The sequence below is a fragment of the Stenella coeruleoalba genome (genome assembly GCF_951394435.1).
Source record: "Stenella coeruleoalba genome assembly, chromosome: 2".
In the NCBI taxonomy this organism is placed as follows: Eukaryota; Metazoa; Chordata; class Mammalia; order Artiodactyla; family Delphinidae; genus Stenella; species Stenella coeruleoalba.
The window spans coordinates 174,298,213-174,318,300 of NC_137147.1; the positions used below are offsets into that span (position 1 = coordinate 174,298,213).

Sequence of the window (20,088 nt, forward strand, 5' to 3'; positions counted from 1 at the left end):
CCAAGTACCCTCTAAGTGCTGTTGAGTTCGTTTACTCATTTTGCACGGTGGGGGGACCAGGGGTTGGGCGGCAGCGCTCTGTCCGTCAGTCCACAGCCAGACAACACGGCAACCCTGGCCGGGGAGAGACATCCCGAGCGGTGATTCTGGTGTAACTGAGGCCTGATCCGAAATTTCATTTTCATGGCAGTTGTATTTATATTTGCAAATTCATTTACATTCTTTCTGAAAGTCACATCTAAATACTTCTGTTACCTAAAATTACATTTATCAGAGTCCTAAGTAAGGGCATTTTATTTTATTTATTTATTTTTTAAAACATTTATTTATTTATTTTTGCTGTGTGCCGGGTCTTAGTTGCGGCATGCAGGATCGTTTTTTTTTTTTTAGTTGCATTATGTGGGATCTAGTTCCCTGACCAGGGATCGAACCTGGGCCCCCTGCGTTGGGAGCGCAGAGTCTTACCAACTGGACCACCAGGGAAGTCCCAAGGACATTTTAAAAGTAAGAAGTAAATGAGAAGGAAAATTAAATTTAAAATATGCAGTACATCTAGGATGTGGACCTGGTTGTAAATGAGGATCTACACATACGTGCGCCTGCGTGGCTATCGTAACGCAGTGGGATTCAGACACGCCTTCACACGTGTTAATGGGGAGACCCAGGGACTTGTTTGCATGTAACTGGCACGACTCCATGTCACAAAACCAGAAGGAGCAGAGTAGGGTCTGGCTTCACAGTGGGATCGCTTCCATTTAAAGTATATTTAAAAGCAGTGACCTAGTAAAGCAACTTCTGAACTTTGGAGAGAACTCTTCTACCTTCTTTTCAAAAGAGCATCACGGCTTTATTCTTACTTACAACTAAAAATCTAAGTAGAAATCCTGTTTTGATGAAGTTCTTAGAAATGACTGAAAGGAAAAAATACTTTCATTTTCAAAGTTAGTTAAGGAACAACTTTTCAGTTCTGCAGCACATCAGACTGGCTCTTAAATTCTGATTTTAACAAATTAACATCACCTTGAAATAGCAATTTCTAGTGGTATTTGGGGCGGAGAGTTAGGGAGCTCACACCCAAAAGCCAGGCCGGTGGGCAGATGGCCAGCGGCAAGTTAAATTCGCCTCTAGTTCATTTACTACACTTTAAGCTGCATCTTTATGGAATGAAGGCAAAGCTTAACAAAGACCCCGTAAAATGAAATGATGCAGACCAACCTTTTATTGCACCCACAATATTTTGGTCTAGTCCTTTCCGGTTGTCATTGAGTCCTCTTTTCCTCTTCCCATTGGGTAAGGAGTTAGCCAAAGTCTTGTCATCAAAAAATGCACACACCAGTTTTCTAAACAGAAGGCTTCCTGAGCGAGTGTAGTTTGACAGTATAGAGTCCAGCTGAGATTTAGGCATAAACACATCGAAGCCTTCAGCAAGTTGCACTTCTGGCTACCAAAAGAACATAAATATGTCATTAAAAGCAAGATTGGAAGCAACCAACTTTGGGCATACGTGCAACAAAAAAACATCACTAGCTCTTGCAATGGCCATATACTCTGCAAAGCACACAGCCTCGGCTTTGTGTGACAGTGTTTGCGACTTACAAAACCAATTACTAGTGACAGTTCACCAAATGAGATGCTCTAATTCCAATATTAAGTCTCGTCAAAAGCAGTGGAAAGGAGCACGCCGGAAAAGCATTCTCGGCCTTAGAGAAAGTTAAGAGAAAGCTGGATAATTCCCAAAGCATTTAACTCTAGAGCTACCCAGGGGACTTGAGACTTTGGGGTGAAACGTCTTCATTTTGTAAAGGAGGGAACACAGGCCCAAAGAGATCACAATAAAAATGACTTAGAACTAATTTAGACGTACTCAGTGCCTTACTATTTACAGATCACTTTCTCCTGCGTTAAATAATTTGACCTCAGTTGCCTAAGGACACAAACACGAGGCTACCCTCTAGGTCCCATGCTCTTGGCACTAGGCCAGCGGTTTTAAGCTGTGGAGCTTTTTTTCCTCCAGTGAAAACTTAGGTCAACTGATACATCAACAACAATGCTGAGCAGGTGCCCTGATCCCTGCTTTTGGGAGGAAAATCTGAAGCTCTATCCCAGAGCACCAATGGAAAACCAGTGTGCCAATCACAGTGTTTCCCTGCTGGGGGTTTCCTGACTGGGATGCTGGATCAGAAGGCCGATAAGGGCCCTTTCAACTTGGACTCTCCCACATAAGCTCAGACACTGATAGTACATTCTCTATGTACATGCCATGGACGTTTACAACCCACCTTCCCATCTTTCGACCCAGCTCACACCATTGCCTTTTCAAAGCCTTTCCTAACTGTTTCTTTCCCGAGGAGGCGGTTCTGCATGCTTTGTCACTGCTATTTATTTGACATACTTATATGACTGTGTTTACTAGACCGTATTATAATTATTGATTAGATCACGGCCCCTCCTGTTGCCTGGAACTCAGTCTTTGTTATCTCTAGGGCCTGGCACATTGTAGGCACTCAGTAAATTCTTGTTCAATAGATAAAAGTTCATCAGTCATTATCTCAACTACTAAGTCATTTACTGTTGATTGTAACACGAGGACTTTAAAATAATAACGTTAAGGTGAAGAAGTGCAGTTGGTAAACTTTTGTTAGAAAAAAAGTCAGAAGGAATCTTCACTTAGGATGTATCATAAAAGCTTTTTCTTAGATACCATGTTTAAAACTTTGCAAAGCTGATACTACTTTAGATTTTCTAAGTCATATTAGAAGTGTGAGGATTTGGGACTAGTTTTTCTCCTAGGGAGCAGGACTTATTTTTGTTTGTGCTGCGGTCAGAGTAAAGGGCTCAGAGAAGGGCTTAAATGAATCAGATGACGTGGGGACAACTTGGGGCCCTGTTGCTCCCAAAGGGAGTTCTCAACTGGATTTTCCAGAAAGTCATCTCACTTCTCCGCTCTGCTTTGCCATTTGGCTTTTGGTCTCTGAATGCTTGGTAAATATCACTATGAACACAGTGCTGCCGGATGGTTTCCTGACTTTCGCACCTCAGTGCTGGTGAAGGTCTGCAGAGGCTGACCTTCTGTGCCCCCAGCTCCTGGGACAGAAGCTGTACACTCGGCACTCAATGCACGTTGGCTGAATGATTCGATGTAGCCATGTTAGGATTGAGAGAATTCTACCATCAAAATCGAAGATGACGTTTCATTTATAATCAGAATTTGATTTTGCACATCCTACGGCTGACTTTAGACCTTTTATGCTAAATGAACTGACCACAGATGTTTGCTAAGCACTCCATTAACAACAAAAAAAAAAAGGACCGCAGTCTACTTTATAGAAACAGCAACTCACAGCTATTTGAGGACCCGGGCTGGGGGATACAGTAGCCCTTAAATTTGCAAGAGAGAAAAGGGAAAGATAACCATACCATCTTCTCTCGTTCAGGTATCTCTGCTGGATTCTGGTACCCCCAAGCAGGTGTTTAAAATTCAGCCATCTTGTAGGACTTGGACCCGGTTTGAGAGACTCTGACCTAAACTAGCCACCAGGCGGAACTAGCCACTTCTTTCTTCACATATGCAGAGTATTTTCTACGAACTACGTTTCTGGCACTTTTCACACTGCATTTATTTAGTCGGGAGTTTGTGTTTCTCATCAGAATGTGTACTGTCTTTTGCCTTCAGAGTGCCAAACACCCAACTAGTGCCTGATAGATTTTTCTCAGAATCAACAAAACACTATGTAAGAATTCATTCAAAATGACTAGTATTGGGCTTCCCTGGTGGCGCAGTGGTTGAGAGTCCGCCTGCCGATGCAGGGGACACGGGTTCGTGCCCCGGTCCGGGAGGATCCCACGTGCCGCGGAGCGGCTGGGCCCGTGGGCCATGGCCGCTGAGCCTGTGCTCCGCAACGACAGTGAGAGGCCCGCGTACCGCAAAAAAAAAAAAAAAAAAAAAAAAAAAAAATGACTAGTATTGATTTCGAGGTCTTTTATCCCCACATAAAGGAAGCATGTGTGGAGTCTGCCCTGCCCGGGTCCGGCACGCCAGTCTTCTCCCCGCAGGGCCCACGCTAGCTCAGGGAGCAGGCTACCTAGAGAACACTGCCCTGGCTCAATCAATCGATATTTACTCAGCATCCTCCGTGTGGAAGGAGTTTAAGGTCGGGCTCACTAGACGAGACACGTTCACAAACCCCCAGCATACAAAGTGGAGAACGATAAGCGCTACAAGAGGGGTACAGACCGTTAGGCAGCGTTTGGCTGGTGAGGGGGGAAGGGGTTTTGGTTAGGGGGCCAGGATAGCATTTTATCAGGGCCCTGGAGGTAGGATTTAGGAGAGAGATGCAGTCGCTGTTTCTGGCATCTGCTGCAACCCCTAAAACTAAGTCTCTGGAGGTCTCTGTGGAGCCGAGAGACTGCCTGTGGGGTCAGAGTAGCATTTTGATTTCTGAGATGCTCTCCCGATGCGGAAGCTGTCGGTGCTTCGTGTTCTACCTTCTACTGCCAGACGGTTGTTGTCATTTTGGAGCGCTCCTTCCAGATCAAGGAACATGAACTGGCCCAGCTATGCGTCCCTTACAAAGGAGTCAGTTTTATTAGGTGGAGGCCAGCAGCAGAGGCCAAGGTGACTGGTCTCTGCCCCTCCCTGCTCCTCGCACGCTTGCTTTCATGCAAGTTTCTTAGCTGGTTGTCGGTGTGCACTAAGGGGCCACAACGCAACGAACCAATTCCTTTAAAAAAAAGAAAAGAGGGGAGCTTTACGTCCTGAGACATGAAGAAAAGATACAAGGTTGATTAATCTCAAATTTTTACTCTGAAACCTTTTTATTTCTCCCACTTTAGAAATATAATGGCAGGTGGATTACAGCCGTGTAATGATCCACAACTTTGCACTTATATTTAAAAACAGGTTAAAACTCTTTAATTGTATGCTTGAATCTCTTCTTTTTGTTTACTGTCTGGTCGAAGCGAGATCTCTCTGCTTACTGACGATGGCTATGATAGAAACCACCACTATTCCAAATGAGTATCGTTTTAAAAGCTACACTTCCTTTGACAGAATTACTATTTGATACTCGAGTGAGGACAGACAGCTAATACACTAATTTACAGATTCTACTGATTACTGAAGTAATATGATCTTTAAATGATGACATCCAAAGTATGGGGCAGGATTTACGACAGCTGGAGTCACCATTTTAAGAGTTAAGAGTCTGAGTTCCCGCTATAAGTTTGGATTTCCATGTATGTCTTGCCGAGTTTCAGTACCTCAGCCACTTAGCACAGTTATGCACCAAATGTTGAATTTTCCTACCCAGTGGTGTTTCATCTTACACCCAGTGAAGTTCGGGAGGCAAAAACTGCATGTAGTCATGAGGACTCTTGAAAATGTTCTTGGACCCAGGCCTGTGGACACACTAACCATCTTGCTTCTCTCTGCATTTCAACTGTGGTCTCCCTTTGCTTAGAAGTAGTTGGGGTCAAGGTCTAGTTTGGCTGGGGGGATCCCATAACACCTGGTAGACTACAAGATTTTCCCCTAAGTCTCTCTGAACATATCATGTGACTCCTCTATATAATCTAAAGAAAAAATGTAAAACTATTTTAAGGCAATCATAACAAATTAATCACACAGGGAATATTTCTGATATTGGCTGTTTTATATAAGGTATTGTCAGTAGCAAATTACAGTAAGACACGTAAAAAGCTACATGTGGTCATTGGTTAAAAGAGTAAAAGGAAGTGCGTGAATGTTCATATTGGGCATTAGCCCCAGGTTTTTAATTGCAAACTGGTGAATTATACACAATAGTTCTTACACTTGACTTGCCACCTAGTCAAGTTTCAGACTGGCTCAAGACTGAAACCTACAAGGAAACTATGGATGAAAAGGCAGGATTTGGACTGAAAACACATAACAAAATTTTTAAGAATGTTTAAAAGCTATAAATTCAACCTTTCTGTTCATAGTATTATCATACACAATGATCCTTTTTTCTCACAGTATTTATTTAGCAGTGTACTAGATGTACTTCTACAAAAATGAGCTTTAGCTTATGAAATCAAAAAAAACACACAAAACCCCTTCATAATTGATTGTATTTTGCTCGCAAATGCAATCTGCTTCTGTTTGAGAAAAACTGAAATTGTTCCCTATAACTCAGGTCCCCTCCAGGTAGATTTAGCAAGTATCACCATTACTGTTTATTAAATGCCACTCCAAGATCATGGCCAATAAGCTGGGCGGCCCCAAGAACCCACTGGATTGGAAGGCGGGCCTGCTCTCGCTGGTCCAGCTGGCACAGCTCAAAACAGCGCGGCCTGGGGACGTGGCAGAACCGAGAACCACTGCATCGAGGGGGCAGAGGCCCCATGGTGGGTGGACCCATTTTGTAAAAAGGCAAGTAAAAAATGCTCAGGCAAGAGTTCCATCCAAAAGTAGGCGTGATCTCTAGACTAGCACATACTGGACGTTGAATAGGATGATAATTACAGGAAGTCATTAAAGAGTCAATTCTGGATTATTAAGTCAATTATGGATTTTTATTCGACAAAATTTTGGTAGAACTAAGAATTTCACAGGGGAGAGTTCCCTCGCGGTCCATGGTTAGGACGCGGTGCTTTCACTGCCGGGGCCCTGGGTTTGGTCCTGGTCGGGGAACTAAGATCCCGCAAGCCTCGTGGCATGGCCAAAAAAATAAATGAAAATTAATTAATTCACGAATTAATGAATTTTTAAAAAGACAATACAGTTTGGCTCCTTGAACACGCCTCCATGCACTTGCATAATGAGACACTGTCAAGTCATTCAGGGATGTTTTCAGCATCGTCCTTTCTCAGGTGGTAAATTAATGACTGAGGACTTGGGCTTGATTTATGCTCAAGCTATTTGAGCCAGAATGTTTAACACATAAGACTTCAACCACTGCAGTCTAGCTTCTTGCATCACAACTCCAGTGAAACTGCTCCTCGGAGAAGATGTCCACCACTGAGAGCCAGTCCTTAACCCTCTGGGCAGAGGCCAGCTCCACCTTGACAGCCTGCTGGCCTTACGTCCTACTACCCTGTGATGACTGTTTATGTGTTTTCCTCATATGGTATACTTGAAGGGCGAGGACTACTTCATTTCAGTAGCCCTGGAAAATGGCGCTACGATTAGCGTGTCTTCGCTACTTACTATAGTCCAAGCCCTAGGCTAACGCGCATTACATGGGTTTTCTAATTTAATTCTCATCATCCTATGAAGCGGCCACTTTCATGATCCCCAGTCTGCAGATGCAAAAACTAAGGTTTAGAGAGATTAGGTAACTTGTTTAAGGTTATCCGGCTAATAAGTGGTGAAGCAAGGATGTGAACCCAGGCAGTCTGCACTAGAACTTAAACTCTCAAGCATATGACTGCCTTAACTTCAGTGTGTCGATGAATAAATTAAAAAATCACTTGCTTGATTGATTTGCTTTACCAGGTCCCAGTGGATTACTTTATTTATTGGGCTAAGACGAAATTAAGAAAACAGATTCTGAATTCAGGAGCTATTTATGTGGAAAGCACCAATGCATTTTAAATTATTTATTTTAAGAATGACATACACATTAACAAAATGATCTTAATTTGATGGGTATCCACAGCTGTATCTTCTGATAACTTCTGTGTTGCCTAGGATTACTGGAAGGTATTCATAGTAACGACACCAAATAGAAAAACACTTCCTATGTTTTTTAAAAAACATTTTGAAATATTTTTAAAAAACTGATGTTAGTGTTTCACGGTGGCCAAAGAGCAAGCCCAACAAGAAGCAACAACAAGGAAATAAACCGAAGCCACGTGTATCTGCCCTGAAAAACCAATAAATCCAACCAGGTAGGGAGAAACAGTGACTGCAAAATATTCCCAACTGTCTGGTCTGAGTACTGGCAGAATCCTGGGTTGGGAACTCCTAAAGAAAGAATTAAATATTGTGTTTAAATATGAAATTTGGTTTGGGGTTTCTGCTTTTGCTTCTGTGTCGTTCAGGTTTCAATTTTATTTAATGTGCTAACTTAAAATGGGTCAAGTAATCCGGCCCCCAAAGAGGGGCAGGATTTCTGGCCACTCTCTTTTTAAAAACACTATTAGCTCCTGTGTATTTGTTCCTGTCTATGTACACATAAGTTTACTTAACAAACATGTATATTTACCCCTATAAAGGTACTTAGCTAGGACTGCTAAGGTTTAAAAAAGACCCACTATTTACTGAGTGCTTAAAACATACCAGGTACTATATTCTAAGTGCTTTACATAGATGTCTTCATTTAACTCTTCCAGCCAGCCCCGTCTCTGAGGTTAGCACTATCATCATTCCCATTTTATGGAGAGAAAACTGAGGGAGGCGAGGGTGGGTGCACTTGCTCGGGGTCACGCAGCCGGGCTTGTAGCCTGGGCATCCTGACCTCAGAGGCTGCACCCTTAACCATGAAGGTCTCCCCCAGAGACTTCCAAGTAAACAGCACACACAGCCGTAGTCTAACCTTCCAGGTCTCCTTTGTGTCACAATCGTCTCATCAACAGTTAGTGAGCGGTGGTCACGTTCAAGAACAGGGCTAGAGCAGGGGCCCAAGTCTGGCACTCAGTGGGTGAGGGCACACTCAGCCCTGGTCTGGGAACCAGCTCCACCTTTCTGGCTTTGTGGGCTTGAGCAGGTTGCTTAAGGCCTTTATGCCACCGTCTCCTCATCTATAAATTGAGGATAATACTAGTACCTCGAAGAGTAAGGATGAAATTTGAAAAATTATCTGGCAGAGGATAGCAGACAAACGCTATTGCTACTGCTACTATTAATGCTATTATTATTATTATTTTAAAATTTATTCCCTGCCCTTGAGAAGCCAAGGGGGAAGGAGAGGAAATCACGTAAATAATTACAAACTGGTATAGCAAGTCCTATAAAGGATTGTTGAAATCATACTGGTGCTTTGGGCGGGGGGATGTGTGCACAGTGAGGAATAACAGGGAAAGAACAAGAAAATAGGAGTTAAATTGAGGAGAGCGTTCTGATTAATGCCAAGTCCTAGACCCAGAGTTTTAAAAGGTGATTTTGTATATTGTGCTTAACACAAACGGAGACGTTTGGCCATATGCTGAGTACCTTTTATGTGCCAGGCACTGCAGGAGGATTTCCCTATGCGCTCCGGGTCATTTAGTGCTGACAGCACTCCGAGGTGCTGGGCTGTAGCTGGTTTTGATTAGGGCTCCCTGTTTCTCTGCACGGAGCAGGGATACCCGTCAGGGGTCAGAGGGTTGGCAGTCCACCTGCAGTGATCTACAGCCCCTCACGTTCGTGCCTGTGCCTAGATACACAAGTTTGTATTTGGGTGACTCTAAAAGTCACAGCAAAAAAAGATAATGCATTGTGAACTTTAAACAATTTACAGTAGTTTTTTTTTTTTTTACATTTAAAAAACAGTAAAGCACAGGTTTTATGTGTCCTTTTTTCATTGCTTCCCGCTCTCATCTTTCTCCTGTGCTCCAAACGTCTAATGACCTTTTGAGGACACTCGGCTTCTTTTTACTTCCCATCCAGCACTGAAGGCCTGCTTCTGCTCCGTCCTCCCTGTCTCAGTTAAGGAAATCAGTAGCATCTAGTGACCAACCTCGTTTTCCGGGATAGAAATGCGGGGCTTACTTCTCCTGAGCCACCAGGTCCTCTGTGTGGGCACCCCCGGGGGCCTCTCATTTCTCTGTCCCTGCAGGCTCACTGCTCACGTACAGACGCTCCCCATCTCTTGCCTGGCCGCCTGGAATTACCTTCTTCCTGCTCTCTTTGCCTCTAGTCTCTTTTCTATATTCATCAATCATCCACAGTGCTGTTCCAGATTCCATTCTAAACACAGGTATGATTATTCCTCTACTTGAAATCTGCAATGGCTCCCTAGTGCCCACAAGATAAAAAAGGCCCAAGGGCCTCGGCAGGACACATCAGGGCTTTCACTGTCTGACTCGATCCCATGTTTATATCATCATCTGCTATCAGTGAAGGCCACACAGCTGCTCCAACTACAATGGACCACACGCCCAGTCCTATAACTTTGGACTTAATCGTCCCAACACTGGGTACTTTTCAGAGCCCATCTTCAGATACACAATGCCCATCTTCTTATATATAATCCAGTTATATTACCTTTTCTCCAATTGATTTTATAGAATAATTCCTACAAGATTATGATCTATTTTCTGTTTTCTCCTCTGGACTTCCACCAAAGTTTAAAAGGCTCACGGCTAAGAAATAATAGAAGACTAGAAGGGCACCTCAATGTAGATGCCCTAGCACTGATGGTCTCATCACCTAAAGGGCCAGCCTCACTCATGCCATCAAGACTATCCGGGGACACAATTTCTGATGACGGGACTCACTGTGTGGTCCTCTAGGTGCAGTGACAATTTCCGTGGAATAGATGAATCAAAGGGCATATCAGTTGGATGATGTAAAGATAATATCTGTGTACGCTTTTGCTTTTCTTTAGAAGCATGTTATTCTCCAGTCAAAGACAGTCAGCCCCTAACTGAGTTTACATGGACAATTCTGAACGTGCTTTATTAAATTTAATACCTCTTGTTAGCAAAAACCATCATGAATAAAAAGCAAATTATTTTTTGGTATTCAAATTACGATACTGGTATTGGTAAAGATAAGAAAAATTCTATTCTATTTCACTAATGTACATAAAGCCTTTAACAGACCTTTCTCAAGTTATCTCTGAAGTACATTTAGACCTTAAAAATTTTTTAAAAAGGAGCAAGTTCAGTTATTCGCATTAGATCGACTCACGCAGGAGACGATTTTCGCAACTCAAATGACTGCTCCTGATACATTAATGCCTATCACAGAAAAGAAGGCCTAAAAAATTCAAGAAAAATGTAAAAGTATTATGAAAACTGCTTCAGACTGAATGTACTTTGTGTTGTGGAATCATTTACCTCTGCTTCCAAACGTGTGGTCCACGTGGGCTTTGAAACCAGGGCCTCGGCTGCAGTAACAATGGGGTAGGATCAAATGAGCCAGCTGGTCCAGGGTAGAATGCTGTCGTCATTAATGATTTTTTAAAACTAAGTTTTTAGTCTAGAAGAACTTCTTAACAATTGTGTGTGTGTTCGTGGGTAAAGAAACAAATAAACAGGAACCCCTCACGCCAAGGACTGGATAAAAGGTCAAATGATTTTCTAGTCTAACCAAGTCACGAGATGATTCTTTTTGTTGCCTCCCTTTTATAAAGACCTGTGCTAGCAGACCGTCTTTCTGCAGCTTGAAAGGAACAGCTGATTGAAAATAGCAATTTATTTCTTATTTAAAGTTGAAGAGGTGGGGCCAAACTCTCATCCTATATAGGCCTGTGGGCGTTCTCGGCGGGATTCTCATCCTATGCCATCTGGTAATAATGGCTCACCCATCCTTGTTTATTTTAGGAACTCTCCCAACGAGTTGGGGTTCACGGCATCAGTGTACTCAGATCAAGGTACTGCAAGGAGGGTACGCCGTGGCCGATAGAGCACATTACTGAAGAAGTTCGTTTATGGCCGTGTGACTACAAAATGGTAAGTCAGACGAATGTCTCAGATGTCATTCAGCATCTTGGGCTGCGACGACCTTCTAGCGATGATATTTAAATAGAAAAACCTTTGCAGACTGTTAACCTATCATTACACAGACTCAGTGGCACGGCACTGCGACTTACTTAGCAGTGTGGCTTGCATCTATAAAACAGAAGTAGCACCACTGCTCTTTTTTTTATTATTAGTTTGCGTTTCTAGAAAGGTGTGACCTTACCTGTAGGGTTCTGTTCATTTATGCGCATCTAGAAAGGATTCAATTATGTTCTTTTAGCTCACTACGCTGAGGAAATTGAAAACGGCTGCTTCAAAGTTAAAAATGTTAATGAAATTAGTGAGCAGAACTTCTTCATCCCTCTCCTTTCGGAGAGAATGCAAGCATGTTTAAGGAAATAAGGCCCAAGATTTTCAGAAGAGAAAATCCTGGGCAAGGGAATTACTAAGAGTTTTCCTTTCCTCTTTCCCACGTGTATTCTGCAAGTTTTCCTGGTTTTCTTGGGCAGAACTAGTTAAGGGCAAAGTTACACATTAGCGTCAGCAGCCAGAAAACATCAACTTACATCAGAGGCTGGTGATTCGAGTACGATGCCAAATCCTAGTATGTGGTTCTCCCTGGGGGAGGTGTGCTCGGCCGAGGGGAGACTGGGATTCTCGGGGGCCGCCACCGCCTTCTTCTCGGCTTCTAACGCACTGGGCTTCTGTTTCACAGTGAGAGGTTCCACAGTCTTCAGGGGCACTTTTTTCTTTTTATTTCTCTTGCGCGAGACGGCAGTTCGCTGGGAGCAGATGAGGGAAATTGGGGGTTGTTGTCTGTTCTGGGTTCCAACTGTGAACAACAAACAAAAATATGGTATAGGCACTTGTCTCTAACTCAGGAGTATGTACTTGCTTCATAAACTGAGGCTGAAGTGGGTTCACTCAAGGACGAGGCACACTGAAATCAACCTCACGCTGGACCTGAAGATAACCAAATGCAGCCTTAAAGGTCTACAGGCAGAAAAACCCAAGAGAATACTCTGCTCCAAATGCTGGTGGGTAATCGACAGGAGGAAGGGATGATGAGCTCTGAAAAAACACTGAAGCATGACTTTACGCATCCCATGACACTCTTGTATAACTGAGAACTCCGGAAATTAAATTGCGGTGTGGATGTTCATGCTTTCTGGCAAGCCAGTCTCAGGAATATTCCAGTTGTCACTTGAGGTTAAACTGATCAGTAGCCAGCAACCTGCAGGTGCCAAAACTGACAAAGGCTGAGCAAGGACGGTCACTGGGGCAAAGCTGATCAAAAGCGTCATTCAGGAATGACCAGTAAGCATGTGGGCCAGGCCTGCTGGTCAATTTCAGGTCCAGTTACTCCGGCCTCACACACCAGCTATGTCCACACACTGCTCTCCTGGGTTCCGACCAGGCTGCTCCTCTCTGCCTCAGTTTCATGTAGCTGAAAAAGAGGAAGGCTATAATTCTGTACGAGGAGAGCCAATCAGTAAGACCCAGAAGCAGTCTGAGTTCCAAAGACGAAAAGCACCCATCAAGTACTGGGTGCTGATGCTGCCTAGGTACTTAAGGGAACCAAGGACGCTAATTACAGTTCTCATTGGTGCCCTTCGAGAAGTAACGTTTAGTAACCATTTAAAAATACTCTGGGGGCTTCCCTGGTGGTACAGTGGTTAGGAATCCACCTGCCAATGCAGGGGACACAGGTTCCAGCCCTGGTCTGGGAAGATCCCCCATGCCACGGAGCAACTAAGCCCGTGTGCTACAACTACTGAGCCTGCGCTCTAGAGCCCGTGAGCCACAACTACTGAAGCCCGAGTGCTGCAACTGCTGAAGCCCTCGAGCTGCAGGGCCTGCGTGCCGCAACTACTGAAGCCCGCGCACCTAGAGCCCGTGCTCCGCAACAAGAGAAGCCACCGCAATGAGAAGCACGCGCACCGCAACGAAGAGGAGCCCCCGCTCACCGCAGCTAGAGAAAGCTCGCGCGCAGCAACGAAGACCCAACGCAGCCAAATACATACCTAAATAAATAAATAAATAAAAATACTCTGATGCAAAGTTTAGTAGGAAAATATGGCATTACTACTTAAATCTTCATGTGTTAATATGGTTTGATAAATACAACCACAGGACATAGCTGCTTTTTTTTTTTTTACAGAAGTACACCTCTAAAAATAAGCAAATGAAAATCTAAAGATCTTCACATGCACACCATATGGATCCTTTCCTATCAGGTGGTAAATAAAGAATATTTGTACTCTGAACTTGATATCTGCATCTCTAGGCTGGACAGAAATTTATAAATAAGTATTAGAAACAAACTACTTGCACTGTAAAATGAGCAGAGAAGTTTTTGGACCGCCCATGCAGTAATTAGTCTAGCTCACCGGTTCTCGACCTCGGCTACACGTTAGAATCACCCTGGAGCTTTAAAAAAAAAAAAAGCCAGTGCCTCAGCCTCACCCCAGATTAATTTGAATTGGAATTTCCAGGGGTGATGCCTGGGCATCAGGATTTTTTTAAAGCTCCTCAAGTGATCCTACTATGCAAGCCGGACAGGAACTTTTCTCTGTTTGGTCCAGATTTTCACCCGAGGCGGCTGGGTCTCCATCCCGAAAGTCAGATGGACAACCGAAGCAATTATCTACGGTCTAGGACTCCAGCCTCACTTTCCAAAATTAAAAGCAAAATGATTTAAGTTTAAAGAACACAGGTACTGTCTAAGTTTTTCTCCTCCTTCCGCAAGTCTGGACAGAGCGAGCCGTAGTCTGTTGTATCCAGATCTTATCGCTTGATCTTAATCCTGGCTTTCTCCCTGAAGTAAAGGTGAAACTTTCTAAATAGAATTTAAATCTACGTTTTATAGGCAATCAACCTTAAGTAAATCTACGCACTCAACACAAATTCTTAAGTTTAAGGAAAGGAGAGTAATTTATTCAGTTTATCCTTTGGGTTCTCCTACAGCTTTGGAGTCGCTTACCACCCTAATCTGCAGAGGTTCAGAAAAGAAAACAGGGTGACATAGCGGCATTTACTTAATAGATCCTAAAAAGGCTTCAGTCAAGGATTTAAAGGGTTGCAATTTGTAGTTTGCCATTTCAGGAGTAAGGAGCTTAAGTAACAAAATAAATCATTACAGTTTCCTACGCACATTTTCTTAAGTGCTAACAAATTCTTCCATTGAGGAAAGAATCTGTACCGGATGAAGTAACCTTTTTTCCTGAGCTCCTCATTTAGCAGATGTTAGCCTTTACCAGGTTAATAAGAACACAGATTATCCTGGTGGAACAAGGTGAGTTAAATGCTTACTGGCCTGACCAAAATGCTTATTTTTTTTTCCTTTGGGATAAGACCAAATCCAGCACATAAAATTAGATGTCGCTTCTCAGAAAGCCTTTGGCCCATTTTACTTTCACGTGATCTTGGGTGACTGATACGTTTTAGTATGAAGCTTTTTACATCAAACCACATCATTGAATATTAAAATTTTACTAGAATTCACTAAACGGCACCAGGTACAGTTTCTGAACAGTGACCTTTCTGAATACCTTTACAGAGAAAAGGGGGTTAGGGAGGATAGTCATAAAAGACAGTGCTATCTTCCTGCTCAAGGAGCAGCTTTTCCTGACAAGGGGGAGGGCTTAATAAAATGATTTGTTACTTTCTGTACCTGTCACACAAATGTCCTTTTGTTCTCCCCTAATTGTGGAGACTAGAAAACACATCCACTATAATAAGGACCTAGACTTCTAGACCTCTATGAAATGCTACAGGTCTTCATAACAAACGCTAACGAAATAGCTGAGGCTCGGATCATGCCTTACAGAGTTCATTTCCATTTACTATCTCATTCCATTTTCACAACAACCCTGTGAGTTAGATATTAATACTCCAGTTACAGATGAGAAATCTGAGGTTCAGAGAAGTTAAACAAGCTAGGACAGGAGAAACTGGGACTCTGACCCCAAACTGCAAGTTCACTGCTCTTCTGTTCTTCAACTTGTCCAACAGGGGCGAGAACAAAAAAAGTGTCGTGTAAATAAAAAGACAAAACAGGAGGTGTCTCTGAGTTTCTCTGACCTGAATGTTAAGGAGAAAAGCCACAGGCAGGGCCCGAGGGCCAACGTTTCTTGTCAGCTGATGCTCTGGAATCTTCACCGGCGGAGCCCACGCTTCCTAAGGGCTCCTTCGTGCGCACAAACATGCGTGGCTCCCCACCTGTCGCACGGAGCCCAGTGCAGGGGGCGCGCGCGCGCGCGCGCGTGTGTGGAACTCGTGCAGGAGTGGGAGTGTGTGAGACGCATGCAGCCCCCAAACCGAGCCCCTCAGGAGGGAAGATGAGCCGTTCTCACCTCCTTCCCTGACGTGAACCTCCTTGTTGATTCCCATTAGGAAAATGAGCCCGAGCAGCTCTGCCCACTTTCGGGTATAATTGTTTCAAAGTTTAATTAGCTGACATTTGTGAAGTGTGGGGAGTCGGGGTGAAGTATCCGGAGCACATGTACCAGCCATAAAGCATTCGTTAGAGTTGCTAATGGGAAGATGGGTTGTAGAAAAAGTGGAGAAAATGGCTAATTGAAGAAGCATGGCATCCAGCATACTCCAGTAAAAATGTTTTTTAAAAAAACTAAAAAGATAGCAAGGAGGGAAGCAGAGAGTAATCAAAGCACCATGAACATCCTGACTGGAGATGTCACGCATGCATTCAAAACCCGAGGCCTCCATCCGAGGCCTGATCTCCGTACCTGCCTGAATCTGCATCAGTTTCCGCATGGCCTTGAGCTCCTGGAGAATGGCCTGCAACGTCGACTGGCAGTTACAAGTACAGCAGTTTGATCCAACTGACGAATTCACCACTGGAAGTTCTCCTGAGCACGAAAGAAAAGAATGACGGACACCAGGCAACAGCAAGATTATAAACAGTCAAAAAAAAAGGAAGGGACCGTGACAGGCTTCTGAAGCCCGAGCAGTTAACTGTGAAGTCGTGCCTGAGGAACATGTACCCAGTAATTCGGACAGCCTAAATTTTGGGGTCTGACTTCGTCTAATTATCCAGGCTTCTCTACTGTCAGGTGCGTGCTGTGTCTCGGGTGGCAGAGCCTGCGTGAACGGACACACACAATTCACTGTCACGGCAGGCCTCCCTACTGACACCCCAGTTCATCTCAGAAAACAATTCCAGAAAAATTCACTAGAAACACGCTCATGCTATTGCACAAAAAACTAGCTCTGAGAACAGTGTTACCAAAAAAAACAAAACCTGGTAGTTGGATATGTCCTGAGGGTTCATATTAAGAATTAAATGTGTCTGTTTAAAAAATAGTTTTATCATTAATCATGTTATTCCAAAAATTAAGAACGGTCAACACATTAAACTTTCACTCTGGGTGTGGTATGTCTGGGATGGAGAAAGCGGGGGCAGGAGGGTCTGGGAGGATCCATTTGAACTTGAGGGTTTAGAGGGTGCTGGGGTGTTAGATTTTCTCCAGCTACATAAAGGAGATCCTTCTACATCTTTTTTCCGTTCCCATTTCTTTAATTTCACTTTAGTCTCTTTCCCACTGTTTAAATTTAGTATCTTTTCCTTCATGAAACTATCCTGTTTCCCTTACATGTAAACAAATATCTTCCTATTATCCCTGTAATAAAACGGGACATTTGGAAAAACACGCTTTCAGCGCAGTTCTCCCAGTCTCAGTATCCAACCCTGCTACCTTTAAGTGGAGCAGGGTAAGAGACTGCTATCGCTTCGGTTTTTTCACAGGTGGAAGAGGGAAGTTCTAAGGTTTTGGTCCAGTGATATCTTTTAGTATACATTAAATGTAATTTACATCCCGCAATATGCATTATTTGTGGATATACTTAATCTTTGGAACAGCGTAATTATTTACATTCAGAGTTGTAGCACATTGAGATGTTACAACTTTAAAAGTGCAGATAATTCCAACGAGCCGCCAAATGCATTCCTATCGAAACTATGCAAGCAATCAACACAAAAAGATCTATTTTTAAACGAATATGGGGGAATTCATGTTTTCAACTTTTACCATTACTAATATTTTCCAAAGTAAATCCACTATCCTTGTTGTATCCTGGAAAACAGAACATTGTTCACCCGACGCTCATTGATGCGGGGCTTACTAACTTCATACATACCTAAGGCTATTTTAGTTCTCTCATCGTTTCTCCCATGGCAGTAGAGTTAGGAGGACGTTGTAGAATATTCCTAGTCACTATTCCAAGTCTATCTTTATCATTTTTAGAGGACAAAACCAACCCTTTTCAGCTTGTTATAAATCATTTTCTAATTTTAAAGAGAACTGCCCTTTTATTTTTATGAAGGAGCCTTAAAAGAGCCATCTCCTTCTAACCTGGAAGCATGCCAGCATGTGAATCTGATATTGGCTTATGTAAAATTAAGAGAGAGAGAAGACACCCATACATCTTTTGGGGTCCCTCCCTGTCTCATCAGCAGTGGCTCAGAATGGCTCTTCATACCTCTGAACTGGTTCTTGCAAATTGTGTTTAAAAAGAAAAATAAAATCACAGTAGTTCTCTTTTTCTTGAAGGATGATGTATGGGAAAAAAAAAATCCTTAACTTTTCAAGGAAACTGAAAACGCATTCTTCCTTTCTTCTTGTTCTCTGTGTGAAAACTACAGTTCTGCACATCTGTACGTAATTTATAGAACGAGTAACATCTCATGTCACTGGAGGGAAAATTAACGTGAATGGAGAAATCATCAAGTTTTTCCTTATGCTTTGGAAAAAAATTTGCCATTTGATTTTTTTTTCTTAACAATTAGGAATTTAAAATAGATAACTAATAAGAACCTACTGTCTAGCACAGGGAACTCTACTCAATACTCTGTGGTGACCTATATGGGAAAAGAAACTAAAACAGAGGGGATATATATGTATGTGTATAGCTGATTCGCTTTGCTGTATACCTGAAACTAACACAACATTATAAATCACCTAGACTCCAATAAAAATTACTAAAAAAAAATTAGGAATTTAAATTAAGGAAATTTTACTTTAAAGGAATAATTTTCAACCTGAATGAAGCAGGTTGTAAAATATGGCTCAACAGGTTCAGTAGCTTGAATGTGAGGTTGAAGTGAAGGTGTCACCTGGGGGCGGGGTCATCAATCCTGCCTTTATCTGAGTCTTCCGATAATGAAGAAAGCACAAGCCTAGGCCAGGGGACGTATTAATACACTGCGTGACCAGGAAGCTTCTTTAAATGACAGAGCGGGAGGAGCTCTTTCTGCCCTAACTGTTCAGTCTTTTGTGACAATAGTATCGTTATCTCTGCAAATGATGGCTTTAAACCTCTTAAAGGGCTAAAATCTCTACCAAGAAACTATCCCTTCTAATGGAGAACCCCCAGGTTTTCCTGCGTCTCAATTCTGGGTTTTGATGCTCTTCAACTTCTTCCTTTATGTCTTCCCGGTCTTTTAAGATAACTCAGCTAAGGCGGGTGGGCTATTAAGGGAGGGTTTAATATGTTGAACTCAAAGAACATGCTGAATATTTAGACAGAAAACACGTTGGGGCAACGGCCCCGGAAGCGTTGTGGGCATCTGATGACAGCCATACCATTGGAGCTCCCGGCGGCGTGGGACTGGCTCTGGAAGGTTCTGGAGCGGGTACCATACTGCCCTGAGAACCGCCCGCTCTGGGCTGGTAGCTCGTTCCATGCACCCCGGGAAGACGGGTGCAGGCTCGGTAGGGCCTCCACAGGGTTCAAACGCGGAGGCCACATCGAATCCAGATCCTGGGGTTCTTCTTTCAACTTCTCCCCCTCCTTGCCCACACGCTGGTAGATCCTCCCAGCGCTGTCATTCAGTAATCTTCTCATTCCTGTAATTTGTTTTTTAATTTCCATGCTTTCGTCTCCTAATGGAAATGGGGCCAGAGATATCACTGTAAATTAGCGAAAGAAAAAATAATCCACCACCAAACCAAACCAAAACCAAAACAAAACAAAGGCCACCCCTTCTTCCTTCTTTGGAAATGGGAATGATTACTGACTCCAGATGCAAGCCTCTCTTTTAAGAATCTTCCTTCCTCAGAGGATTTTTTTTTTTCTTTTTTGAACCAAAGTATCTGTATTGCACTGAGGGTACTTAATAAATATTACTTAAACATGATTCAAATTATACAGCTATAAAATATTTTCTATAAATAATAACATTAGAGGATGCCTAGATGTAGTAGGAGCTATTTCAAACATACTATCCTCTTAAATTGTCATCAGCCAGGATCTTTACAAAGATTAAGAGAAGTAGTTTTTTTTTTTTCTCTCTAATCTGGGTGTTAAAATAAAAGTCTAATGCCAGGGTATGTATACACACTCATACAGTCACTCTACTAAATGCCTGCGATTTCAACTACAAGAAAAGGAAAAGGCCCACAGAAAGTATCTATTAGGAAAAACACAGCTCTTGCAGATAAATCTGGCACATTTAATACAATCATGTTTTAATGCACTCAGCATCACATTAGCCAGGTT

At 42.9% G+C, this 20,088-nt stretch overlaps 1 protein-coding gene across 1 annotated transcript in view; it reads right to left on the reverse strand.

Moving 5' to 3' along the window:
- The window catches only part of BEND7 (BEN domain containing 7), a 77,231-nt gene that overhangs the window by 33,121 nt on the left and 24,022 nt on the right, over positions 1-20,088 (reverse strand). Inside the window, exons 3-6 of the mRNA XM_079914173.1 lie at positions 19,134-19,472; positions 16,317-16,439; positions 12,135-12,400; positions 1,216-1,441 (exon numbers count right to left, since the gene is read on the reverse strand). Of these exons, the coding sequence (XP_079770299.1) occupies positions 1,216-1,441; positions 12,135-12,400; positions 16,317-16,439; positions 19,134-19,472 (954 nt within the window). The remainder of the gene's footprint in view (positions 1-1,215; positions 1,442-12,134; positions 12,401-16,316; positions 16,440-19,133; positions 19,473-20,088) is intronic.